Raw genomic sequence first — 26,462 nt, 5'->3', positions numbered from 1 at the left:
GAACAGTCCTCCTGGTTAATGCCGTGACAGGGCTGGAAGCACACACCACACACACCACAGACGTTGCTCCAAGCAGCACAGTGACCAAATCCATGCCTGGCTCTTGTTAGGCACAGCAATGATTATGGAGTCACGGCGTGGGAAGGGCATGCACGACACCCAGGAAGGGGCAGCCCTGCTCCCGGGACACTCCTCCACACTCCCCTCTCTGCCTCAGCACGCCCAGGAGCCACAGAGGTTTCCCCACCTCCTGCAGCCCAAGGACTCGCACAGTGAGTTTGTCCCGGTGCTGGTGGCACCCAGGGCAGGTGGAGCAGGAGCAGCCCAGGCCCTTGGATCAGGGCTACTGGTACCAGTGCAGGCACACAGAGGAGTCTCTCCCAGTTCACCCCAGCGCTCCTCACTGGTTTGCCAGCACGACCAGCACGGGAGCTCACACGGAGCTGGTGCTTGCACAGGAGGCAGGGACGGGGCTGAGGGAGGCTGAGCAACAGGAGCCCAGCAGGAAGGAGCACATGGCCAGGACAGGGCCCTGTCCCCACATGCCCCTCATCACACCACTTCTGCCCGAGATGCCTGAAACCCCACGGGGGATCCCAAGGTGGGAGGGATTCAGCACACCTGGAATTCAGAATCCCACCCCAAGCGAAGCTGACAGTGTCCTGCTGCCTGTTCAAGCAGGACTGAGGGACCTTCCTTTGGGATTTCACTGATCTTCCTCTGGGAACAACTCCAGCAGTGTGGAGTCACCACCCCAGGGAGGCACACCAGGCTCAGAGGTTTGCACATCACAAAGAGGGGTGTGGCGTGGACACCCCACATCCACCTGGTGCTCTGCCACGCTCCCTCCTCCTGGGCCCATCCCCTTGCCTCACCCTTGGGAGGAGCAATCCCATCCCCAGCACAGGGGCACCTGGCCCTGCCCAACAGATCCCATGGGATTGATGCCTCCTGCACCAGAGAGCTCCAGAGAGTTCCCATCTTGGCTGGGGAGAAACATGGGCATGGGTCAGCCAGCTCTGGGCACAGCGAGGTTTAAGAGGAAGGAATAGATGAATTGCTTTGCCAAGGTGCCCAGGGTATGTCCAGCCCTGGGGCTGCACCCTGGGATTTCCCACCCAGCTGCTGGGAGGGATTGCAGGTGGCACTGCAAGATCCCAGAGTTGCTTGGACCCCCATTTCCGTGTTATTGTGCATCCACCAAACGCCTCAGAGACATTTTAAAGCACAAAATGCCATCTGGAGGCAAAAGCTGAGGCTGGTGGTGGTGCAGCTGCCCGGTCCCAGAGCAGGGAGGGCGTTGGGCTGGCAGCACCTCGGCCCAGGAGTGATGTCCCCACCGTGAGCACCCCCTGCTCCTTCTCCTGGCAGCTCCACAGCCCCTTCCCTCATCCTCCTCTGAGCAGCTCCTTGGAAGGTGCCCACTGAAGCCATCCATGCCCCCAAAGTCTCCCACCCAGTCTGGGGGCAGGGAACACTCCCGGCTCCGCTGCAGCACCCACGGGACACCACTGAAGAGACCTGGCAACCCAGGCACAAAGAAAAGCCGGAGCCCTTCCTCCTGCCTCAAGCTGGAGCTGCCTTTGGGGCACGCACAGCTCGTGGGTGCCCTCTCCTGCTGGCACAAAGCAGCCGTGGTGCCGTGCCCAGCCCGGTCCCCACGCGTCCTGCCCTGCTCCCCGGAGCCCTCAGAGTCTCCAGGAGTTTTGGGAGAGGCTGATGGACCCTGAGGCACAAACCACACCAGCCTGGCAGCCACTCTCTGCGTGGAGAGAAACCTCTCCTGGCGTTCCCAGCCAGGAGATCGCAGAGGGTTGGACCCTTTTCCCTAATCCCCCTCGAATTTGAGCTCCCCAGAAGAGGAGAGCAGCAGCTCAGCACCTGAGCCCTCAGCTGGATGAGCTCACAACGCCCACAAAGAGTTCAACAGGGCACACCATGGCAAATTTCCTTTCCCAGCTGGCAAGGGAAGGTGCCAAGGTCTGACCACCACGATCCCAGGGTGGCTGCAAGGGGCACACGGCCCTGCCCCACCTCTGCTTGTCCTGCTGGCACTGCTTCCACGATTGCTCCAGACCCAGATCCATCCTTTGTGCTGAGTAAGAGCAGCCAGGGCCTGCTCCAGCTCTGCTGGGCTCCAGCTCTAAAAGGCTGCAGAGCATTAATCAGCTGCACTCATTAACGAGCACTGGCTGCTAACGACCTGCCAGCTGCCAGAAGCTGAGTGGGTGAAGTTCCCTCCTCAGGGGTGGCTGTTGCCAGAGCTGAGGCACCTGGAATTGCACCAATCCCCACCTGCACAGCTGCAGGAACGGCTTCAAGGCCTCCTCAAAGCCCCGAGATGATTTTGTCTTCGTTCCCCAGGTCATCATGGAATATTTGGGTGGAAGGGACCTCAAATCCCATCCAGGGCCACCAATCCATGGCAGGGACACCTCCCACTGTCCCAGGAGCTCCCAGCCCCAGTGTCCAACCTGGCCTTGGGCACTCCAGGGATCCAGGGGCAGCCCCAGCAAATCTGGGAATTCCAGCCCAGCCCTTCCCACCCTCCCAGCCAGGAATTCCTTGCCAAGATCCCAGCCCAAGCTCCCCTTTCCCAGTGGCAGCCATTCCCTGGCTCCTGTCCCTCCAGGCCTTGTAAAGTCCTGGTGGGGCTCATGAGGAGCTGGGCCTGCTCATATTGGCTAAATACAGACAGAACTTGAATCCATCTTTGTTGGATTCTCATTTTCCTCCTTCAACTCCACTGTGGAAATTTCCTTTCTGCTTCTCAACCCCATTCCTGCCGGGACCCTCTGGGGTTTGTTCAGGGGCTCTTGGCTGCAAATTCCAGGCAGAAGCAGCATGGGATGTTTAGGTTGGAAAAACCCTAGAGGGTTTTTCCAACCTAAACATCCCATGCTGCTTCTGCCATCGAGTCCAACCACCCCCAGCACCGCCCAGGCCACCACTGTCCCATATCCCCAAGTGCCACATCCACAGGGCTTTTAAAGCCCTCCAGGGATGGCAGCTCCTTTACAAGAAGAAATTTTCCCAATATCCCAGCTGAGCTTCCCCTGGCACAACCTGAGGCCGTTGGAGCATCTGTGTCCTTGGGATGAACATCCCTGCTCTGGTGCTGGCAGGAGCCCTGCTCTGCCCCCAGAAAGGCCCTTCCCCACCCTCCCTGAGGAAGGAGGATGCTGGAAGTGCTGGGTGAAAGCAGGAGTGGAGCACGGCCGATTCCTCTAGAGGGAAACCTGCACTTGCCTGATGGAAGCAGCTCTGTGCAGCTCTGAAACGCTGACTCACCCTCCTCCTCCTCCTCCTCCTCCCCTCCCCTTCCCAGCACACAGCTCCGCCAGCCAAAATAAATCTCGGGTACCTCCCTGCCCTCATTTATTCGTTTGGCAGCACTTCACAGACGCCTTTGAGCCTCGCAGCAATAAAATAAAATTTTTTTTAAAGAAAAGGAAATAAAATATCGCTGAGCAACCCCCTGATGGAAAAAGGCTCTTGGAAACAGCTTGTTGAGCGCAGGGAGGTGTCTCCCTGCGGATCCCAGGGAGGGATCAGGCTAGGGCAGGGCTCTGCAGTGCCAGCCTGGCTGCAGGAGCCTGGGGACTCTGCAGCACCGGCGCAGAACAGCAGATGCAAAAGCAGCACCCTGGGAAGGGCAGGGCAGGGATGGACCCCGCGTGCTGCTGGATCCGGGACGTGCCCCCGTGCCACTCCCGGGCTGCTCCCGGCCCTGCTCTCCCTCGGGCAGGGCTCCCTGGGGTGGATGAGCACAGGATGGAGGTGCTGGAGCATCCCGCAGCACCTCAGAGCTGGCAGGGCCAGCAACCTCCTCCCAGGGCAGGATGGGGCTGGGAAGAGCTGGGAACAGCAGCCCAGGACATTTTTGTACAGGGTGGGAGCACCAGAGGGAAGGAGTCAGGGAATGAGTTTTAAATAGGAATTCCAGAGGTGGAAGGACTGGATTTCTCTCTAATAAATCACCCATAAAAACCCATATTATCTATAATAATTATCTGTACAATAACCACTTTGCTCTTCCCTTGGGCCTCACCTCTCCATCATCCCCATTCAAATGGACAAGTCTTCCTTTACAGACATTTGCTTTCAAAACCACAGGGATTTTAAAAAACAGGAGAGACCTGAGCAGTAGGAACCCAGGGAGATGCAAACTTCGAGCCCCAATTCCCACTCTCAGGAGCAGGAGTGGGGCTGTGCTTTTCCTGGACGCTTCCAAAGCACATCAGGGCTGAGCTGTGCCAGCTCTGGGTGCAGCCCCCAGCCTGCCTCGTGCCCACCCCTGGGAAAGGCAGCTCAGCAGCACAAAGAGCCTTCACCAGCCTTGCAGGCTCCTCTCACTCCATCCCTGGGGCTGCTCCGAGGCAGGGCAGAGCTGCACCCTCCTGGCCACGATCCCTGGGACCCCAGTGGCTCCCATGGATGCATCCCTGCTAGCCACAACGCCCTGCTTTCACACCGTGCCCTTCATCTCCCTCTTCCTCAGGCTCTGAAGCTTGCCAGGCTCTGCTCCCAGAGCCCTGCTGGCCTTGGAGGGGCTGCCACAAGCTCCGTGCCCCACGCCAGCACTGCCAGCCTGGCCAAGGACTCTGCTCCACCCATTCCAAGCCCTGCTCCCACTCCCAGCCCTCAGCAAAGGCACCTTTTGGGAGCACGTGAGGAGCAGCGAGGAACTGAGCCATCAATCTTTGCTGGATCCACGGGAATGGACTCTGGAAAGAGGCTTGAACCTGAAAATGGAACTGATGGCCCTCTTTTTATAGGACAGGGCACAACTCCCTCTTTCTCCTGCTGCCAGGCCTAAGATGCAGCCCTGTTTTATCATCAGGATTCTCCACAGGAAGCAGGGGCTGCAGAGCTCTGATAACACCGGAGGAAACCCTGGAAACATGGAAAGGATTGTTCCAGCCCCAGGCTTTGCCTCAAATAAACCTGCTGAGCTTCTTCCTTACATACACCCCTTAACCACTGACATTCAAAACAACACCACCCAACCAGGCTTTTCTGCAGCCTCCAAAGAGCAAACACCATCTTCCTACTGCTCCCATCAAAGCCTGAGCTGCCAGGGATTAGCAAAGCCAGGGGTGATGAGCAGAGCCTTTGGGACTGCTTCCCTGAGAAGAATCAGGGACACAGGCTGTAAATAAGAAATGCCAGTTCTGTCCCCAGTGAGAGCACAGGCAGGTTTGCAGAGCCAGCTCCCACACTGAGGGCTCAGCCAAACCCACCCAGCACACAACAAAACCCTCTTTATAAAGTACACAAAGTTAAATTTAAACCCAGCCCAAAGCAGCAGCTCCCTGTTTTGGGAAGGGTGTGTTTGGCAGAGCAAGTGGGTAAAGATGAGCTGTGCCAGGCTGGGCTTTGCTGCAGGCAAACTCAAACCATCCTTCTAATTACAGACCTTTTAACTAATTACAGGCTTCTGGGCTGGCAAAGTGACTGATTTTGATGCTTTCTCACCACGTTCAGCTCTGGGTTAAACTTGGCCTATCCAAGGTGGCCAAACAGGTGAGAAGGTGCTGCTGGCAGAAGTATCCAGAGTCAGGAGAGCAGGAGGGGAAAATCCTTTCTGCAAGTAAGCCAAGACTTAAAACTGCTCAGTTCAGAGGCTGCTTCTCTCCAGAGCAAGGCTTCATTCAGCTCTAGGAGTGACACTGCTCCTGAACAGCCACAAATGGACATCAGAGAATCTGGAATGGTTTGGGCTGGAAGGAACCTTAAAGCTCCTCCAGTGCCACCCCTGCCATGGGGACACCTCCCACTGTCCCAGCTGCTCCCAGCCCCAGTGTCCAGCCTGGCTTGGGACATTCCAGGGATCCAGGGGCAGCCCCAGCTGCTCTGGGCACCTGTGCCAGCCCCTCCAACCCTCCCAGCCAGGAATTCCTTGCCAAGATCCATCTGACCCTGCCCTCTGGCACTTTGAAGCCACCAAGACCTAAAAGCTCTTCCACAGCTTTGACCTGAATCACCAGCTTGGCCCATGAGGCTGTTCAGTGTAAGGAAGCGAGATACAATCAGAGAAATCAGTTCTGTATCATTAAAATGGATAATGATGTCCTAATGAATGGCCAGGAAAACTGAAGCACTGGGAAAAGCAGGGAAAAGCAGGGCAGAGACAAACCCTCTCCCTTTCTGCAGCAAATCAGGCTCAATCACCAAATGATTCCTGTGATGCTCCCCAAGGGCTCTCAGCATTCCCAGTGCCAAATCCCTGGACACTGGGAGGGAGAAATCCCTTCCCAGCCAGGCAGCTCCAGCATTTCCCATCCTCCAGGAGCCACTTCTCCCAGCTCCTCCTCTCAACCCCCCTGCTCCAGTTGAAGCTCATGATTTCCCATTCTCAATTGAAAGCTGCACTTAAAGCCCACTCAGATGTTCCTAAACTGCCCAAAGGGCTTCTGTGAATTCCTTCCCTGCACTCCTGCTGCCTAGGATCCATCCCTGGTTTTGGGAGAGAAAATCCCAGAAAATCCAGAGGAGCTGCTGCCACACAGCTCATCCCAGTCTCTCCTGACAGGACAGACAAAGTCCCTGGCAAGGCAGCTCCGAGCAGAGCTCGGGATTGAACTCCAGCACAGAGGGGATTTAAACAAAGCCATGGACTGGAACCTCTGGCCAGGAGTCCAGGGAGGCAGGGAGCTGTCAGAAAGCAGCAGCTCAGGGGCACTCCTGGTGATTATCCACTGGGTTGGATGGACCAGGAGCTGAATTCCAGCCGGATCTGACAGCCCACGACTGCCAAGAGGGGAAAAAACCTGCTGGCTTCTCACCCATTTCCCAAGGAAAAGGCCCAGAGAGAGATGCCAAGGGCAGCTCCATCCCATCCCATCCCATCCCATCCCATCCCATCCCATCCCGGTTATCCCGTTTATCCCATTTATCCCATCCCAGCTTCCCTGGCTGCCTCAGGCACTTGAGTCACTGCCTGGATACAGCAGGATTTCTAAGCCTTGATTTTTTTTTATTCTAGGCCTTAACCAGCAGGTTTCTTATCCCAAAATTAGAAAGGAAAAATAAAAGAGAAGATCTTGAGTGGGAATACTCTGTCCTTGCTCAAGGACAGGCTGCAGAGACTGGAGTTCTTCAGGCTCATGCACAAATCCTGTCCTGGGATGTGACACCAAACCACTGCCAGGGCTTTGAGTCTCCTGGGAGTCACAGAATCCCAGCATGGTGAGGGTTGGAAGGGACCTTAAAGCCCATCCCATTCCACATCTGCCATGGACAGGGACCTTCCACCACCCCAGCGTGCTCCAAGCCCCATCCAAGCTGGCCTTGGACACCTCCAGGGACAGGGAATGCCAGGGATGCAGTTCAGCAGCCCCCAGACCTCACCCTTGTCTCTCGTGCTCCTGGAACAGGGCAGAGCTCCCACATCCTGCCTCTCCTTCCCAGGGATGGACTTTGTGGACACAAGGATGGACACATCCCATCCAGGCTTGTGGGATGGGATATTCCTGATGTTCCTGGCCCAGGGGAGCAGCTCCTGCCTGTCCCAGTGTCCCCAGCTCTGCCTCAAGGCCACCACAGGCATGACACCTTCCTAAGGAAAGGAGCAATTTGGGGGCTGGTGCTGGAGCCAGGCTGAGGGAAGTTCTCAAACCTTCCCAGGTTTGGGAGCCAGGCTGCATGGAATAAACCAGGAGTGCCCTCTTCATTAAAGGAGGCTCAGCCTGAACTCAAATCCTTCTGCTTAATAAATGAGGTTAAAGTCAGCCCAGGTTAGAAAATCCCTCTAACAAACCAAGGCTGCAGACTGCCCCAGCTCTGAGTTATTTTCTGGTTGTTTTCTCTGGCTGACTTGAACCCCATTTCCTGCCTCTCACTGACACCACCCTCGACCTCTGGACTGCCGGCTCAGCTCCAGGGGCTGCAGGGATGAGAAATTCCTCTCAGGAACAGCACAAACACCACAAACCCCGAGGATCTGGAGGGATGAATCACCACACAAAGCAAGAACATCTAGAGATTCGTAACTGGGAGAAGGGAAGGCTGGGTGGGATGGGAAGAGGAAAGAGCAGGGCTGGGATTAGTTACTTTGGGAATATTAATGATATCTCATGTACCCAAAGTGCTGCACCCTGACCAGACCCCACAGGGGGGTGTGGGGTTCAGAACAACGTGATTATCCCACATCCCAGCCTGACTGCCAGGGAAGCTTTTTCAGCTCATTAAAGGATAATGAATCTGCATTTTGAGGCCACAGAACCACTTGGTGTGACCACACTGAGCCCCACCTCTGCAGAGGGAATCCTCTCCATGGAGGGGATCCCTCCCTTCCCTGAGAGGAAAGCACATCCCAGACCCAGCAGAAGCCAGGAGAGGATCCAGGAAAATCCCCTTCCCTTTGAGACACTGAAGAGCAAGGAAGCATTTCCCTGCTCTGCCCTTGCCTGGGCGCTCCCAGGAGCACCCAGGAGCCGCTGGAGACGGGAACTGGGGCAGGAATCAGCAGCCTGGACCTCCACACCCCCTTCCACTGACCTGGGTTTCTGAGGAGGGCACTCTTTGGGCTCCTTGGACCCAAACCAGCCGCTGCTCTTACTGCTCTCATCCCCCGCGGCGCGGACGGGGGTCCCTCTGTCCCCCTGGCCTTTGCCGCCCGCGTCGCTGCGGCCGCCCCCGTGGTGGAAGAAGCCTCCCTTGGCCTTCTTGTCCTCCTTCGCGGCGTCCTCGGGCGCTCCGTCCTTGGGTTTGCCCTCCAGGCGGTGGCTCTCCTCCAGCCTGGCCCTGCCCAGGTGGTTGCTGAGCGTCACGGCCTTGGTGGACACCTTGAGCTCTTCCTGCAGGGCCAGGCTGGGCGGGGAGGGGATGAACCTGGGCTCGTCCCTCTGCTGGGCCCTGTCCGGCCCCCGGGCCGCGTGCTGGGGCTCGGGGTGCAGCGGGGCTCGGGCGCAGGGCTGCTCCTGGCGGCGGGGCACGGGCGGGTTGCGGGGCGCCGCCGCCTCCTCGCCGTACACGTGGCTGCCGTTGACGCACAGCGACGAGCGGGACGAGCGGGACGCGGGCTCGCGGCCCGGCCCGGGGCTCGGCGGGGCTCCGGCGGGGCTGGCCCGGGACTCGTCCTCGCCGAACGCTCTCTTGTGGGTCAGCTTCGGCGAGGCCGGCAGCTCCTTCCCTGCGGGGACAGACGCACGGCGGCTGAGGCCACCCTCATCTCCTACCTTGCACCTGCAAACCCCACAGAGAGCTGGGCAATCACCCCAGCCTCCTCCCTTTTAAATTCTCGGGAATGCAAAGCACGGCTCACTGGTGGACACAAAACTGTCCCTGAGAACAGCACGGGAGCACCCCGAGAGGAGGCTCTGAAAGATGACAAACCCATTGTCTGAGAGGATCTGAGCCTGATCACAAATGCAAGGAACTCCTCAGAAGCTCCTTAAAGGGTTTTAAAGCTTCCATGTGACTTTCGAGTTTGCACTGAACAAGAGGTGATGGGGCCACTGCTCGGTGTGACGAGCCAGGAGGGTTCAGCGCCTGCACCTCCCTCCTACTGCCTTCAGGGCCAATCATCTTAGAAATCTTTTCCAACCTTAACAATTCTGTGATTCTATGACCTCGTGGCTACTGCCAATTTTTGGAGGTAAAAGTCAAGGAGGACCCAAGGAAAACAACTGAGAACTGCTCGCCCCTCCCAGCTGGAGATGCTGCTTCCTTCACAGAATCGTGGAACGGTTTGGGCTGGAAGTGACCTTACAGATCACCCAGTTCCAAGCCCCTGCCATGGGAAGGGAAGCTCCCAGTCGCTGGAAGGCTCATCCCAAGGATGATGGAACCAGGACAGGAACATCACCAGCAGAAGCCACACGGCCCCCCCAGGGACTCCCACCCACCCTGGCAATGTGCTGTCTCAGCCAACTGAACCATTTAATTTGTTTCCAAGGGAGAATTAATTCCCTACAAGGGCCTTTTTTGTTTGTAAATGACTGCCCTGGGAGTGCCAAGAGCTCAGATTGTTTTAATCACCGGAGCCAGGCCCCGTTTGGGCTTTGCCTGCGAGCCAGAGGCGGCTCAAGAGAGAGCAGTGACCCAGGGCAGGGCCAGCAGCCCGGCCCGGCCCGGCCCAGTTCAGCCCAGCCTGGCCCAGTTCAGCCCAGCCCAGCTCAGCTCATCCCAGCCCAGCCTAGCCCAGCCCAGCCCAGCCCAGCTCATCCCAGCTCATCCCAGTTCATCCCAGCCCAGCCCAGCCCAGCCCAGCCCAGCTCATCCCAGCCCAGCCCAGCCCAGCCCAGCCCAGCAGGGCTCTCCTGGCAGGGACTGCTCCGGGGGGCTGAAAGGAGCAGCCCTGCAGGACCCTCAGATCCCCGGAGCTCGGGGTGCAGGTGTGGAAAGGCAAATCCTGGATGTTCCTCCCTGCCAGCACACACACACAGCGTCTGGGGGTTGTGCAGGACTCACCCCGCAGTGACAGCCTGGAGCTAAGGAGGCTCAGGGGGGACCTTGTGGCTCTGCACAGCTCCTGCCAGGAGGGGACAGCCGGGGGGATTTGGGATCTGCTCCCAGGAACAGGGACAGGAGGAGAGGGAACGGCCTCAGGGGAGCCCCAGGGTGGCAATTGGGGAAATTCCTCATGGGAAGGGCTGCCCAGCCCTGGCACAGGTGCCCAGGGCAGGGCTGGAGTCCCAATCCCTGGGAGATTTCACAGCCCTGTGGATGTGGCACTGGGGGACACAGTGAGGGGTGGCCTTGGCAGTGCGGAGGGAACAGCTGGACTGCACGATCCTGGAGGGCTTTTCCAGCCTAACCAATTGCACACTCCTGGTCCCACATTCCACATCCCCGGAGCTGGAACAACCAGCTGCACAATTCCTGATTCTGTGCTGGGTAAGCAGGCGGTGCCCAGAGCTGCGAGGAGGCCGCAGCGGTCCCTGGCAGAGGGAGGCAGGGGAGCCCTGGGGGGATTATCCCTGATCCTCTTACCAGAGTGCTCTGCGGACAGGCTGCCGTGTCTGCTGGGGGATTTGGGCACCTCGGGGACGCTCAGGCTGGCCGAGGACACGGTGCTGTCGGAGCCCAGGGAGGTGCTGGACTGCGTCAGGGACGACTTGCGCAGCTTGCTCTTCAGGAAGAAGCCCTTGAGTTTGGACTTCTTGCCCCCCAGCTCGAAGTCGTCCTCCATGTCCAGGGCCCCCACGCTGCTGGGGATGATGGCAGAGGCCGACTCCAGCTCGTACTTCTTCTTGCCTGCCACCTTGTCCCTCAGCCTGCCGAAGGGCGAGCGCGCCTTGTCCTTGGCCGACAGGTCGAACATGCTGGCCGTGAGGCTGTTCCGCGTGAACTGGATGCTCACCAGGATCTCACCCCGCTCCTTCTCCTTCTTCCCCGCCTTGGAGTGCAGCTTGTGCCACCTGCAGCCAGGGGACACAAAAGGACAGGGCCCTCCGTCATCTCCCAGAGCCACGGGCCGGAGAGCTTGGAGGAGATGCTGCTGCTGGGAGGAAGCAACAGGGCAATCCAGCACGAGTTTCTCCAGGGAAAGGGCTGGAAAATGTTGGAACTACCCAGGGAGGTTTGCAGTCCCCATCCCTGGAGATGTCCAAGGAATGAGTGGATGCGGCACTCAGTGCTTTGGGCATTGGGCACAGCTTGGACTGGATGATCCAGGAGGGCTTTTCCAACCTCACTGCTGCTGGGATTCTAAGCCAAGCATCCCAGGTATCACCTAAACCCCAGGTCAGAGACACAAACACCCCACACGGAGGTGACACAGACCCTGACCCTCCCTGGCACACCTGCAGCTCCATCTCCATCCCTGTCCTCACCCCAAGCACTGGATAACCTGGAAACAGCACCTCACTGCCCCTGCCAGACACCCCAGATTCCCCAGGCAGAGCTGGCAGCAGTGCTCTGAAGGAGACAAAGCCACGGGCATTTTGTGCTCGTCGTTTGAATAATTTGATCCCTGTGACTCAGGGATCCTCTCGGCAGAGACTGACTCAGAACAGCAAAGGAGCTCAACATCATCCATGAAATCAACTTCCTGCCAGACCTGCTGTGTCTCGCTCCACAAAGATACTCAGCATTGCCTGCAAGTGTCCTTGGATCACTTTCTTTAAAGGGTGACGCATCCCAGGAGTTCTCTGGGGTGAGCTCCAGCAGCTGCTGAGCAGTTCCAGCCCCACCCAACACGAGCCCACCCTTCCCAGGCTGCTGATTTGGGGCAATTCCCACACCCCCACTGCAGGTTCATGGTGGCAGCTCCAGAAGGAGCCATGGGCCGTGTCCAGCACAAAGCTCCCACTGATTCCAGAGGATTCCTGGGAACGCTGCCCACTGTCCCACCCCACACAGGACCCAGAGCTGCCCGTGGAAATGGGGGAGCACTGGAAAAGCCTCCAAACCGTTCACTGCACCAGGCAAAGCAGCCCAGCCTCCTTTCAGGGGCTGATGCTGCCCCAGGGAATGGCCTGGCAGCTGGCAGGGCACGGGGCAGCCTCTGGAGCGGCATGGAGAGGGGTCTGGATTCCTGCAGCGGGGAGGAGCGGTGGCACTGGGGCACCAGAGCCACCCCTGGGCCTCCATTCCCGCGCGCCAATGGGGCAGCACCAACCACAGAACCAAGGGAACCGTTCCTTCCCAAAAATCACTTCACCCCCCCCTCCCCAGGGGCTGCCCCACCTCTGCCAGTGCAGGCACCACGTCCAGGGCAGCTGCAGCAGGATGAGCAGGAACCCAGCACAGCCACGGCCCTGATTCTGCCCTGATCCAAGTATGAGATGAATTTCTGATTCTAATTCCCCTTAACAAGGCCCTGGGAAAGCTGCAGGCTCGGGACAGATCCCGTTTCTCCACCTTGTGCTGCCTGGGAGCAACGGGAGGTGAAGACACTTCCGACATGCATTAACCATCTCCCAGAAAATAAAAATCCCAGTGGCGTCTTACATCCACCTGGAGAGTGAAGAAGAGGGACTTTTCTTCTTCACTGAGAAGAAAAAAATAGGGAAGGAAAATGATGGATGCGACGGGACAGGACAGGACGGGACAGGATGGGACAGGATGGAGGCAGATGTGACCATGCTGGAATCACCAGGGTGAGGAAAAAACTGGGAGCTCCTGAATTGCTGCCAGGGAAGTCATCACAGCCTGGATGAAGGGGGGAGCTGGGAAGGCTGGGAATGCTACACCACACCCTGGTAGTGTCCCAGGCCAGGCTGGACAGGCCTTGGAGGAGCTGGGGCAGTGGGAGGTGTCCCTGCCCGAGGGTCTGGATGCCTTTTAAGGTCTCTTCCAACCCAAACCAGTTTGGGATCCCATGAAGGGGGCACAAAATGCCCTCATTCCCTGCTAAATATCCCAGGTCACAGCTGGCAGCACCCAGGTCCTTCACCACACAAAGGCAGGAGGGCCATGCCTGGGAATTGCTGAATTAAATCCCAGTGAATCCACTGCTATTCCCACCACTCGCTTATCCCACCCCATCCAATGCCCACTGCAAAACTTTCAGTGCTCAGGTTGCCAGGCAGGAAAAAGAAAAAAAACATGGAAAAGGCAGCAGTAACCCCTTAGAGCCGAGCCCCTGCCAGGGAGCAGCAGGAGAACACTTCCCAAAGGATGGAGGGGAAAAGGCTGCTGGAACATCCCCCAGCTCATCCTGCCCTGGAATGCAGGAGCTGGAAGCAGCTCGGGAGGGCAGGGCTGCAGCAGCCTGGGGGGCTGGATCAGTGCACAGGAAAACCAAAGAACTCCTGAAAGGAGCTTGTGCACCTTACATCCTCCCACGGAAAAAGCAGCGAGAACCTGGCTGGGTTCACCCGGGGAAAGGCAGGAGCTCCCCAGGAGCAGCTGGGATGTGCCCCCAGCATCTCCCAGCCCTGGGAGCAGCCCAGGGAATTCATCTGCTGGGCCTGGGCTGCTCCAAGAGCAGCTGCTCGAGGCAAAGCTCTGCTGCTGCTGGGGCTCAGCAGCTAGTTTTGGTCCCAAGACCTCATCGCCAGTCGTGGCTACAGCTCCAGCAGGCGACGGGGCTGATTTTAGGCTGAGCTCCCAGTTTGTGGCACAGGATGAGGTTTGGGAGGATTCAGCTGTTCCCTGTCCTGTGCTTGGGTTTTTTATCAATCAGCCCAGTGGGAACAGGAGGTGCCAACCCCTGGGATGCAGCAGGACAGCGGGATGGGCCATTCCAGCAGGATAAGGGTTATTCCAGGGGGACAGGGGAATATGGGTTATTCCAGCAGGACAGGGGTCATTCCAGCAGATACAGGTTATTCCAGCAGGACAGGGGTCATTCCAGGAGGAGATGGGTTATTCCAGAGGGACAGGGGGATATGGGTTATTACAGCAGACTGGGGCCATTTCAGGAGGATATGGGTTATTCCAGGGGGGCAGAGGTTTTTCCAGGAAGACAGGGGGATATTGGTTATTCCAGAGGGACAGGGGTCATTCCAGGAGGACATGGGTTATTCCAGGGGGACAAGGGGTCATTCCAGGGGGACAGGGGTCATTCCAGCAGGATATGGGTTATTCCAGGAGGATTTGGGTTATTCCAGGAGAACAGGGGTCATTTCCAAGGAGGACTACCTTTGCCCTCTGATGGCTCTGGATGAGGTCCCCAGGATTCCCCTGCAAGCTGCAGCTCGGCTGGACCTCCTGTGCCCCCCAGCCCTGCTCAGCACACCCTGGGCACCAGGACCTCCAGTTTCCCTCCCAGACTGGTCCCAGTGCTTTGCCAGCAGGGAGTTTCCTGGGGGAGTGGAGTTCCTGGTGACCCCTGGGGCTCAGGGATGCAGAGGGGAAGGAGGCCCAGCTGGAGCATTTCTGGAGCATTTTGGAGCATTTCTGGAGCACTTCCACTTCAGGAGCTCCCCCAAAGCCTCCCAGAAGCACTGGGCACTGCCGGGGCGGGCCAGGTTCACCTGGCAGCAGCAGAAACCCTCGTGCCCAGCAGAGCAGGGAGCTGCAGTGCCACAGACACACCCCAGCCCAGAGGCTCTGCCCAGCCTGCTCCAGCTGGCAGCTCCTGCTGATTCATCCCTGCAGCAAGGCCGGCTGGCCAGAGGAGCCCCAAGCCTTGAATCAAGGATCCCTCGTGCTGCCACAGAGACAGAGCAGGGCAGGGCAGGAGCAGCAATCCAGGGAAACTGAGGCCAGCTCCCCTTGGCACAGGCCACCCCGAGAGCCGGGCACAGAGACATTCCCCTGAGCCTGCAGCTGAGGCAGCCGGGCCAGAGGAAGCTCACCTAGCTGGGAGGGGAAGCACAGGCTGCAAAACCACCCAGCCCTGGGGAATTTTGTGCTTTTTTGTCTGGCTCTGTGCTCCTGCTTCTGCAGGGCTGGCTCCCGTGCTGGTTTTGGATGGCTGATGCTGCCAGGAACACTTTGTTTTGGGACCTGAGGCTTTTCTCTAGCCCAGGATGGACAAGGGGAAGGAGGAAAGATTTAAGGAGCTGTAAAACAGTGTGGAACATTTATGTGGGGACAGCCACAGCAGGAGTCTGCTCACACTCCACAGCACCCAGGCTTTGTGTCCTCCCAGCTGCCTCCCAGCAAACCACCCTCGTGGGCAGCCAGCGACCTGAGCTGCCCAGACACCACAGGACAGGGGACAAAGTGACACTGGCAGTGCTGCTGATCCCCTGCCCTGGGCACAGGAGGCCAAAGTTAAAGCAGCAGGAGCCCTGAGCTGAGTCTGCGAGATGGCACAGCACCAGGAGCTGCTGCACAGGCTCCTGGCAGCCCCCCAGGGCACAGGGAGCACAGGAGAAACACCCTTGGCTGTGCATCCTTCCCACTGCCAGCTGGGAAAGGCACCGTGGCAGGTGAACACACAGAACCAGCACCAGGGGCTGGGGAATGGCTGTTCTCCAAGGGGACAGCAGTGCCAGGGCAGGGACAGCAGCGCCAGGGGACGGACAGCAGTGCCAGGGCAGGGACACCAACGCCAGGGCAGGGACACCAACGCCAGGGGACGGACAGCAGCGCCAGGGCAGGGACAGCAGTGCCAGGGCAGGGACACCAACACCAGGGCAGGGACAGCAGCGCCAGGACAGGGACAGCAGTGCCAGGGCAGGGACAGCAGTGCCAGGGCAGGGACAGCAGTGCCAGGGCAGGGACACCAACACCAGGGCAGGGACAGCAGCGCCAGGACAGGGACAGCAGTGCCAGGGCAGGGACAGCAGTGCCAGGGCAGGGACACCAACACCAGGGCAGGGACAGCAGCGCCAGGACAGGGACAGCAGTGCCAGGGCAGGGACAGCAGTGCCAGGGCAGGGACACCAATCCCAGGGCAGGGACAGCAGTGCCAGGGCAGGGACACCAACGCCAGGGCAGGGACAGCAGCGCCAGGGCAGGGACAGCAGCGCCAGGGCAGGGACAGCAGCCCCAGGGCAGGGACAGCAGTGCCAGGGCAGGGACAGCAGCGCCAGGGCAGGGACACCAATCCCAGGGGAGGGACAGCAGTGCCAGGGCAGGGACAGCAGCGCCAGGCCAGGGACACCAACGCCGGGGCAGGGACAGCAGTGCCGGGGCAGGGACAGCAGCGCCAGGGCAGGGACAGCAGCGCCAGGGCAGGGACAGCAGTGCCAGGGCAGGGACACCAATCCCAGGGCAGGGACAGCAGTGCCAGGGCAAGGACAGCAGCACCAGGACAGGGACAGCAGTGCCGGGGCAGGGACAGCAGTGCCAGGGCAGGGACAGCAGTGCCGGGGCAGGGACAGCAGTGCCAGGGGAGGGACACCAACGCCAGGGCAGGGACAGCAGTGCCAGGGCAGGGACAGCAGCGCCAGGGCAAGGACAGCAGTGCCAGGGCAGGGACAGCAGCACCAGGACAGGGACAGCAGTGCCAGGACAGGGACAGCAGTGCCAGGGCAGGGACAGCAGCACCAGGACAGGGACAGCAGCGCCAGGGCAGGGACAGCAGCGCCAGGGCAAGGACAGCAGCCCCAGGACAGGGACAGCAGCCCCAGGACAGGGACAGCAGCCCCAGGAGGGCTCCTGGCACAGCTGAGCTCAGCACAGGCTCAGCACCAGCTGCCCCTGCAGCAGCAGGACTCAGGGCTTTGCCCAGCTGCTGGGAGAAAACCTGGATTTTCAGGTTCCTGGAAAATCCACGTGAAGCAGCGAGCAGCCTGAGTCTGCAGCTTTTTGGGGTGTCAGAGGGTGGAGGGTGATGGGGCAGCGCTCTCAGCCACCAACACACCAGACTCAACGTGCCAGATTAGCTAAGCTGGGATCAGACTGCTCAAATACCTTAAAAACCAAAAAAAAAGCAGAATTTTCCTGCAGGAGAGCAGAGCAAGGGCCTTCAACTCCTGAAAACTGCAATGGCAGCTGGTGAAAATGGGGTTAGCTGGGCAGGTAGGAGCAGAATTACAGCCTGGGGAGCACCTGGGGCCTCTGCCCTGGGCTCCCAGCTCGGGGCAAATGCTTGCCTGGGGTCAGCTGGTCACCATGGGTGGCATCTCATCCTGGTCACCAGAGATCCATCCCATCCTGGCCACCAGAGATCCATCCCATCCTGGTCACCAAGGCTGTTATCCCATCCTGGCCACCAAAGGTGCCACCCCATCCTGGCCACCAAGGGTGCCATCCCATCCTGGCCACCACAGATGCCACCCCAGCCCTGGCTGTGCCCGTGCCCCCACAGCAGAGCCTGCTGCCCCAGTTTTTGGCAGCTCCAGCCCCTCGTGCCCTGCAGCATTTCAACACTCCTGGGCGGTTCCTGCCTCCAGCTGCGTTCTCAGCCCCAGCCATCCCAGCTCAGGGCATCCCAGGAGCTCCCTGGTGCTCCTGGCCACCTCCCAGACCCTCACCAGCCTTGCTGGGCACTCTGCCCACGGGGAAAAGGGCTCTTTGGCCCTGGTGCAAACCTCCCACCCCAAATGCAGCCCAGAGCAGCAGTTTCCTGCTGCCCCACGGCAAGGTCTCCCTCTCCTGGGCCTGAGGACAGCCGTGCCAAGGGCAGAGCTGCAGGGATTGCCTGGCCTCAGCTCCCCAGGGAGCAGAGCGGGCTCAGCCTGGCTGTGACAGTGTCCCCTGGCACAGGGAGCCAAGGCCAGGCTGGGAATGAAGATGAGGAGGTCACAGGGGGGTGGCACGGCCCCAGCGCAGCACTAAGCGTGTCCTGATCTTCACGAAACGGGACAGGGACACAGCACAGGCACAGCCTGGGCTGGCAGAGCTCCACAGGGGCTGGAGGAGGAGGTGAGAGCGGGTCCGTGCCAGGGGGAACACGAGGACAGAGCCAGGGAAGCGTTTGCCACAGCAGGGAGGGGACGGGATGGGTCCCACCAGGCCAGCAGGGCACAAGTGCCTGGTGGGGGCCCACTGAGGGCAGGGATTTGGGAGCCTCCTTGGCTCTGAGGGAGCTTCTCACCCCTGCAAGGTGCCACACACCGAGCAGACGGGCAGCACCCATCCCTGGGCAGGATGGGCCCTTCGGAGAGCCCCTGATCAGCCCTCTGCTCCTCCAGCCTCCCTGCCCACACGTGCCGGGGCCCACACCTCCTCCTCTGCTCCCTGCCTCCATGGCATGGCCCCCAGAGCCAGGGAACTCCCTGTCCCCTCCCCTCCATCGCCCCGGTGGCCTCAGGGACCAGGAAAGGTCCCTTGTGGTGAGGGAGAGCCCCGGCAGCCCCCCAGCCCCCCCAGCAGCAGCTGCCCCACAGCTGGGCAGGAAGGGGAACCACAGGAGGGAAGTGCAGCACGGAAGGGCTTTGGGGAAGTCTGAGCTGAGCTGATTCTGCAGCAGGAACAACTCCCCCAGCCAAGTTCCCCGTCGGGAGGCAGTGCAAGTCACTGCAGGAGCAGCAGAGCCAGGAATCTGAGTCCTGCTGCACCCACCGGGGCTCACACGCAGAGCCCGGCACTGCAGACCCTGGCTTGGAGCCCTGCTCAAACCCCCTCAGCCTTTCCCCTGTCCCAGGGGCTGGGAGATCTCTGGGCCAGAAGGCAAATGGAAATGGTTCAGTGGAATGGCACCCAAGGGCCACCTTGAGGCAGCCCAGGAAACCTTGAACCTCAGCTGCTTCCTGCTCAGCCCACACTGCACAGTGAGGGTTCCCAGGGGCTCCCGGCAGGAGAGGCAAGGCCCAGCCCTGCAGGTGTGCCAGGCACCTCCTGTCCCCCCGTGTCCCCTGCTCACCCAGGGGTGCTGTCACCGTGAGCTCCTGGGCACTCTGTGCCCCCTCCCCGGGACCCTGGGGCTCTGATCAGATACCCTGGACCCTCCTTCCTGCCCTGCCAGGGCTGCCCAGGTGTCACAGTGAGCCCATGGGCACTCTGTGCCCCCTCCCCGGGACCCTGGGGCTCTGATCAGATACCCTGGACCCTCCTTCCTGCCCTAACAGGGCTGCCCAGGTGTCACAGTGAGCCCATGGGCACTCTGTGCCCCCTCCCCGGGACCCTGGGGCTCTGATCAGATACCCTGGACCCTCCTTCCTGCCCTGCCAGGGCTGCCCAGGTGTCACAGTGAGCTCCTGGGCACTCTGTGCCCCCTCCCCGGGACCCTGGGGCTCTGATCAGATAACCCTGGACCCTCCTTCCTGCCCTGCCAGGGCTGCCCAGGTGTCACAGTGAGCCCATGGGCACTCTGTGCCCCCTCCCCAGGACCCTGGGGCTCTGATCAGATACCCTGGACCCTCCTTCCTGCCCCATGGGAGAGCCAGGGAAGCCCACCCTGCCCAAAGTCTGTACAGACCCCTGACATTTCCTGTTCATCCTCTTCTGCCCCACTCTCCCATGGACACCACAGAATAAAGAGAGCTGAACCAACATATCTGGGGTAAGAGCCTCTTTTGGGAATCTTTGCCATCTCCTGATGTTCCTCCCACCACAGCCTGCTTACCTCTGAGCTAGCCTAGGATATTTTGGGGGCTGTGCAGGGGGCGGAACATCAGGGTGCCACTCCTGGGCCAGAGCTCTGCACTGGGGAGGGACTGGGGACAGGGACGGGACACAGGAATGGATCCCAGCTGCAGAGGGCAGGAACGGCTGGGATATTGGGAATTGTTCCCTGGGAGGGCGGGCAGGGGCTGGGCTGGAATTCCCAGAGCATTCCCAGCTGGGGCTGCCCCTGCAGCGTCCCAGGCCAGGCTGGACACTGGGCTGGAGCAGCCGGGGACAGTGGGAGGTGTCCCCGTGGCAGGGGTGGCACTGGGTGGCTTTTACAGTCCTGCCAGCCCAAAGCACCCCGGGGTCCTCTGATCCATGCCAACCCAGCCTGGTGCCTTGGAGGGAGCCCCGTTTCTCTGGATGCCCCCCCAGCTTTCCCAGGTGCCAGCTGATGGGCTGGGTGTGCAGGGACAGCCCCTGGCTCGCTGCCACCCCGGGGATGAGCCCCATGGGGACTCCAAGGGCATTTCCTGCACGTTGGGAAGCAGAAGCAACAGCTGCCTCCTGAGTTCCCAAAATCCCTCTTTTCCTGGGCTGGACCCTGGCTTTGCAGACTGAGCACAGGACAGGGAAGGGCAGGACCAGGTCAGGGGAGGGGGTGAGGAGCAGGAGGTCCTGCCCAGGGCTCTGCATGCACAGAGGCTCAATGCAAAGGGGGAAGTGATGCTCGGGGCTTGCTTTGCCTGCCAAACCCCATCTCAGAGCTGCCCGGGCGTGGGGCAAACCCTGGGACGGCCAAAAAGGCCATGAGAGCTCCCAGGCTGCTCTTGTGCAACTCCAGGAGTGGATTTTCCCCTGGCAAAGCACTGAAATGACCCAGGCTGAGCAGCACGAGGCAGCTCGGAAGCACCCCCGGCCTCCCCTGCCCGGGGAAGAGTCCAAGTTTGACGGAACATTTTCCACCCAGCCCAAAACAAGGATAACAATTATCACTGGGGAAGTTTCTGTGCAATGAAAACCTGCAGGGAAATGAGAGCAAGGTCAGCACACTGACAAGGGATCCTCAGCCTGAGCAGGCTCCCGCTCCAGCTGGCAGCAGGGCGAGGGCAGACCCCAAAGCAGGCTCAGCCCCACAGCCCCCTTATCTCCCCCTCGGCCCCACAGCCCCCTTATCTCCCCCTCGGCCCCACAGCCCCCTTATCTCCCCAGCACAGGCCTGGCTGGGCTCAGCAGGGCCAGCGCCGAGGGTGGGAGCCTCTGTTTGTTTTGCTCTTTCTAATCTGGGACTCAAAGTTTCCTCCTGACCAAAGCTGTTTCCAGAGCTCGGAGCCGGCTGGAAGCTCCTGGACAGGCAGAAGCCCCTGAGCTCCCCGTGATCCTTCTCCCACCTGGCTGGACCAGCTCCAGCCCCTGGGATTCTCCTCCAAAAACCAGTGTGGCCCCTCCAGGCTGCAGAGGTGCCACCCACCCTCGGGGCACAGGGTGAGAGCTTCCCTCGTGTTTCCCGTGCTCGGGGCCACGGGTGAAAATGTGGTTTTAAAAGCTCCTGTGATCCTCACTGCCACAAGGGGAAGTGAATTTTCCTTATGCAAGCAAAGCTACAGGAAGGGAGGGAGGCAGACAGCAAATGCGAGAATCATGGAATGGGGCTGGGCTGGGAGGGACCGAAAGGATCATCCAATTCCATCCCTTCCCCTGTCCCAGGAGGCTCCAGAGCCATCCAGCCTGGCCTTGGGCACTCCAGGGATCCAGGGGCAGCCCCAGCAAATCTGGGAATTCCAGCCCAGCCCCTCCCCACCCTCCCAGCCAGGAATTCCCTGCCAAGATCCCAGCCCAAGCTCCCCTTTCCCAGTGGGAGCCATTCCCTGGCTCCTGTCCCTCTGTCCCTTGTCCCCAGTCCCTCTCCAGCTCTCCTGGAGCCCCTGGAGGCCCTGGAAGGTGCTGGAAGGTCTCCCTGAAGCCTTCCCAAGCCGCTGGGGATGCCCCTGGCAGCAGGAGCGGTGTCACGGGGTGGCACAGGCTGGACATTGCTCCTGGGGGATCAGCGGCCCCTGAGCAGACCTTTGAGACCAGGAGCAAGGAGCAGGGCTGTGCAGAGCTCCAGGAATCCTCTGTCCCAGGGCAAGGCTGTGCAGAGCTCCAGGAATCCACTGTCCCGGGGCAGGGCTGTGCACATCTCCACAAAACCTCTGTCCCAGGGCAGGGCTGTGCACATCTCCACAAAACCTCTGTCCCAAGGAGCAGGGCTGTGCACAGATCCATAAAACCTCTGTCCCAAGAGCAGGGCTGTGCACAGCTCCAGGAATCCTCTGTCCCAAGAGCAGGGCTGTGCACAGATCCATAAAACCTCTGTCCCAAGAGCAGGGCTGTGCACATCTCCACAAAACCTCTGTCCCAAGGAGCAGGGCTGTGCACATCTCCACAAAACCTCTGTCCCAAGGAGCAGGGCTGTGCACAGATCCATAAAACCTCTGTCCCGAGGAGCAGGGCTGTGCACATCTCCACAAAACCTCTGTCCCAGGGCAGGGCTGTGCACAGCTCCAGGAATCCACTGTCCCGAGGAGCAGGGCTGTGCACATCTCCACAAAACCTCTGTCCCAGGGCAGGGCTGTGCACAGCTCCAGGAATCCACTGTCCCGGGGCAGGGCTGTGCACATCTCCACAAAACCTCTGTCCCAGGGCAAGGCTGTGCACAGCTCCATAAAACCTCTGTCCCAAGAGCAGGGCTGTGCACATCTCCACAAAACCTCTGTCCCAGGGCAGGGCTGTGCACAGCTCCATAAAACCTCTGTCCCAAGAGCAGGGCTGTGCACAGCTCCAGGAATCCTCTGTCCCAGGGCTGTCCCAGTCCCGGGCTGCTCCCCATCCCCGAGTCTCTCCCGGGGCCCTGGGCAGTGCCCTTCCTCAGCCCCAGCTCCCAGCCCGGCGGCTGGCACGGCTGGGCTGGCAAAGCAGGAGAACACCGGGACGGTGCCAGGCCACGCCCTGCCCGGCCCGCGCTCGCCCCGGCTCGGGAGCTCTTTCCCCACGGGAGAAGCTGTCCCGGCCCCGCTGCGTGGATCCCGCGCTGCCCGGGCGGCGGTGAGGCCGAATCCTGTCCGAGCCCGCAGCTCCGGGCACCGAGCCAGCACAACCCCGGGGTTCGGGGGACGCTCCCGGAGGCACCGCCGGGTCTGCGACCGAGCCCCCCGAAACTCCTTCCCGAAGGAATTCCGGGCACAGTCCCGCGCTTGGCGAAGGCTCGGAAGCATTCGGATGTTGTGAGCCCTGCTGGGGAGGAGGAGGAGGGTCAGCAATTCCCTGGCGCACTGGGATCTGTGCTGGAGGCAGTGCCAGGTCAGGGTCTGGAGCCCCAAACCCGGCACCCACAAAGCAGGTGACAACGGGGGGGCTGCAAAGCCACCGCAGCTCTCAGGGGACAAAGCACGGAGAGACAGAGCCCTGCGGGGTGCACAGGGACCCCGGGCCGTGCTGAGCCCTGCCCAGGGCGTGGATGGGTGGGTGGGAGGATGGATGGGTGGGTGGATGGACGGACGGATGCTCCAGTGCCTTGTCCAGCACCATTCCCTTCCAAGGCCCCTTCTCCACGGTCCCTTCCTGGCACAGCCGGGATGTCCCACCCCTCCGGGCACATCCTTCTTCCCGGAGCATCCCCGGGCCCTGCGATGGCCCGAGTCCCGCAGCGTTCTTCCAGGGTCACAGGGTGAGCCCAGCCTCGGGACCCCTGCCCAGGGCACCCGTGCCACCCCTCCTGCGGCGAGCACGGCCCGCAGAAAGCCCAGATGGGGATCTGCCACACCCCAGTCCCCGTGGCATGTCCCTAGGGTGGCCATGGTGATGCCCTTCCTCCTCCAGCAGCCGTCCTGGGGACACAGGGACTCCTGGGCACACAGTGACCCAGTGACAGCCACAGCAGGGCATTGGGGTGTCCGTGTACCCACCCTGGAGCACACAGTGACCCAGTGACAGCCACAGCAGGGCACTGGGGGGGTTCATGTGCCCACCCTGGGGCACACAGTGACCCAGTGACAGCCACAGCAGGGCACTGGGGGGGTTCATGTGCCCACCCTGGGGCACACAGTGACCCAGTGACAGCCACAGCAGGGCACTGGGGGGGTTCATGTGCCCACCCTGGGGCACACAGTGACCCAGTGACAGCTGCGCCAAGACACTGGGATGTCCATGTGCCCACCCTGGGGCACACAGTGACCCCACTGCCCCTCCAGAGGTACCCAAGGACACCGTGACACCGCCCTGGGACACGGGAGGAGGGCAGGACAGCAGTCCCCGGCACACGGGGGTCCCCGTGCCCACCCTGGCACCCCGAGCTGCCCCAGGCGCTGCCGTGCCCCGCACTCACCGCTCGTCGGGCTCGCGGCCGCGCTGCCGGGCGGGCTCCAGGGCCACCAGGGCCTGGCCCAGGAACCGGTCCATGCCCACGAGCGCCCGGTGCATCACGGTGAGCAGCAGCCCCGGGCAGGCCCCGGGCTCGGGCGGCAGCTCGAAGGCGCATTCCTCCCTCCACTCGGGGCTGCCGCCGCTCTTCTCGGCCACCGAGGTGCTGTACTTCTCGCGGCCCAGCTGGATCACGGTGTACGCGTCGCTGCCGCCCGCCTTGCCTTTGCCGCCGCCCTTGCAGCGCAGCCCGCGGGCCCGCACCACCGTCACCTGGACGTGCGTGGGCAGCCAGGCCGGGCAGCCCTCGGCGGGCAGCGCGGCCGCCCGCAGCAGCGCCATGGCCGGGCCGGAGCAGCGGCGGGGCCGGGCCGGGCCCCGCTCCGGAGCCGCCGCTGCCGCAGCGCCACCGACACCGGCCGGGCCGGGCCCGCCGCAACGGCGCGGCCACGCCCTAACGGGCGGCCACGCCCACAACGCGAGGCCACGCCCACAACGCGAGGCCACGCCCCCTGCCGCTCTAATACAGCCCATATCGGCGAGGCCACGCCCACTACCGGCCTGACCCCGCCCACAACGCGCTCGGCTCCGCCCCGCTCGGCTTTAGCCACGCCCACGAGCGCCCCGCGCCTGCCCCACCCGCCTTGGCCCCGCCCCGCCCCCGCGCGCTCCCAGGCCCCGCCCCGGAGGGGGCGGGGCCTGGGAGCGCGCGGAGGCGGGGCGGGGCCGAGGTGACGCCCCCCAGCCCCGACCCGGTCACACCCGGGCCGGTCACAGGTGTGTCCCTGCCCAGGTGTGTCCCTGCACAGGTGTACCATGTACATACAAGCACACAAGTGTGTCTGTACCCAGGTGTGCTTATACCCAGGCGTGCCCATTCCCAGGTATGCCCATGCCCAGGTGTGTCCCTGCCCAGGTGTGTCCATGCCCAGGTATGCCCATGCCCAGGTGTGTCCCTGCCCAGGTGTGTCCCTGCCCAGGTATGCCCATGCCCAGGTGTGTCCATGCCCAGGTGTGTCCATGCCCAGGTGTGCCCATGCCCAGGTATGCCCATGCCCAGGTGTGTCCCTGCCCAGGTGTGCCCATGCTCAGGTGTGTCCATGCCCAGATATGTCCATGTTCAGGTGTGTCCCTGCCCAGGTGTGCCCCTGCCCAGGTGTGTCCATGCCCAGGTATGCCCATGCCCAGGTGTGTCCCTGCCCAGGTGTGTCCCTGCCCAGGTATGCCCATGCCCAGGTGTGTCCGTGCCCAGGTGTGTCCCTGCCCAGGTGTGCCCATGCCCAGGTATGCCCATGCCCAGGTGTGTCCCTGCCCAGGTGTGTCTGTACCCAGGCGTGCCCATGCCCAGGTGTTTTCACATCTAGATGTGCTCACTCCCAGGTGTGCCCATTCCAGGCATGTCCATCCCGAGGTGTGCCCATGCCCAGGTGTGTCCATGCCCAGGTGTGCCCATGCCCAGGTGTGCCCTGCCCACACCCCACACCTGCACCCCCCACACCCGTGTGTGCCCCCCGGCTGCCGCAGCCCCCCGGGCCAGGCGCCCACGGGAGCAGCTTCCCGGTGTCCCCACGGGTGGCCCCGGTGGCACCGAGCCAGCGCAGCTTCCCCCGCTCACCGCTCGCACCTGGGGCGTGTTCCCGGGCCGGTGGGGGCCGGGGGCTCGGTGCCGATGTCCATTAAACCCAGTTAAACCCCGTTAAACCCCGTCAAACCCCGTCAAACCCCACCAAACCCCGTCCGAGCCCCCTTAAACCCCGCTGAACCCCGTTGAACCCCGTCAAAGCCCGTCCAACCCCGTTAAACCCCATCAAACCCCGTTGAACCCCATCAAACCCTGTTAAACCCCGTTAAATCCCTTTAAACCCCGCCAAACCCCGTCAAACCCCCTCAAACCCCGTTAAGCCCCATTAAACCCCGTCAAACCCCATTAAACCCTGTCAAACCCCGTCCAACCCCGTTAAACCCCTCAAACCCCGTTAAACCCCGTCAAACCCCGTCAAACCCCGTCAAACCCCGTCCGAGCCCCGTTAAACCCCGTTGAACCCCGTCAAACCCCGTTGAACCCCATCAAACCCTGTTAAACCCCGTTAAATCCCGTCAAACCCCGTCAAACCCCGTCAAACCCCGTTGAACCCCGTTAAACCCCATTAAACCCCGTTAAACCCCGTCCAACCCCGTTAAACCCCGTCCAACCCCGTCAAACCCCGTCAAACCCCGTTGAACCCCCTCAAACCCCCCCAATCCCCCTCAAACCCCCCCAAACCCCGTCCAGCCCCGGGCTC

General features: G+C 61.3%; 1 protein-coding gene across 1 annotated transcript in view; it reads right to left on the bottom strand.

Annotated features, from left to right (window-relative positions):
- RAB11FIP5 (RAB11 family interacting protein 5) overlaps nt 1–24,522 on the bottom strand; it is a 44,130-nt gene extending 19,608 nt beyond the window's left edge. The window contains exons 1-3 of the mRNA XM_077782658.1: nt 24,146–24,522; nt 10,939–11,366; nt 8,503–9,136 (exon numbers count right to left, since the gene is read on the bottom strand). Coding sequence (XP_077638784.1) covers nt 8,503–9,136; nt 10,939–11,366; nt 24,146–24,522 — 1,439 coding nt within the window. The remainder of the gene's footprint in view (nt 1–8,502; nt 9,137–10,938; nt 11,367–24,145) is intronic.
- Nucleotides 24,523–26,462: the final 1,940 nt, after the last annotated feature.

Source organism: Lonchura striata, chromosome 4 (genome assembly GCF_046129695.1).
Source record: "Lonchura striata isolate bLonStr1 chromosome 4, bLonStr1.mat, whole genome shotgun sequence".
Classification (NCBI taxonomy): Eukaryota; Metazoa; Chordata; class Aves; order Passeriformes; family Estrildidae; genus Lonchura; species Lonchura striata.
The sequence above is the reverse complement of the archived record's forward strand: the minus strand, read 5'-3'. Positions and strand labels throughout refer to the sequence as shown.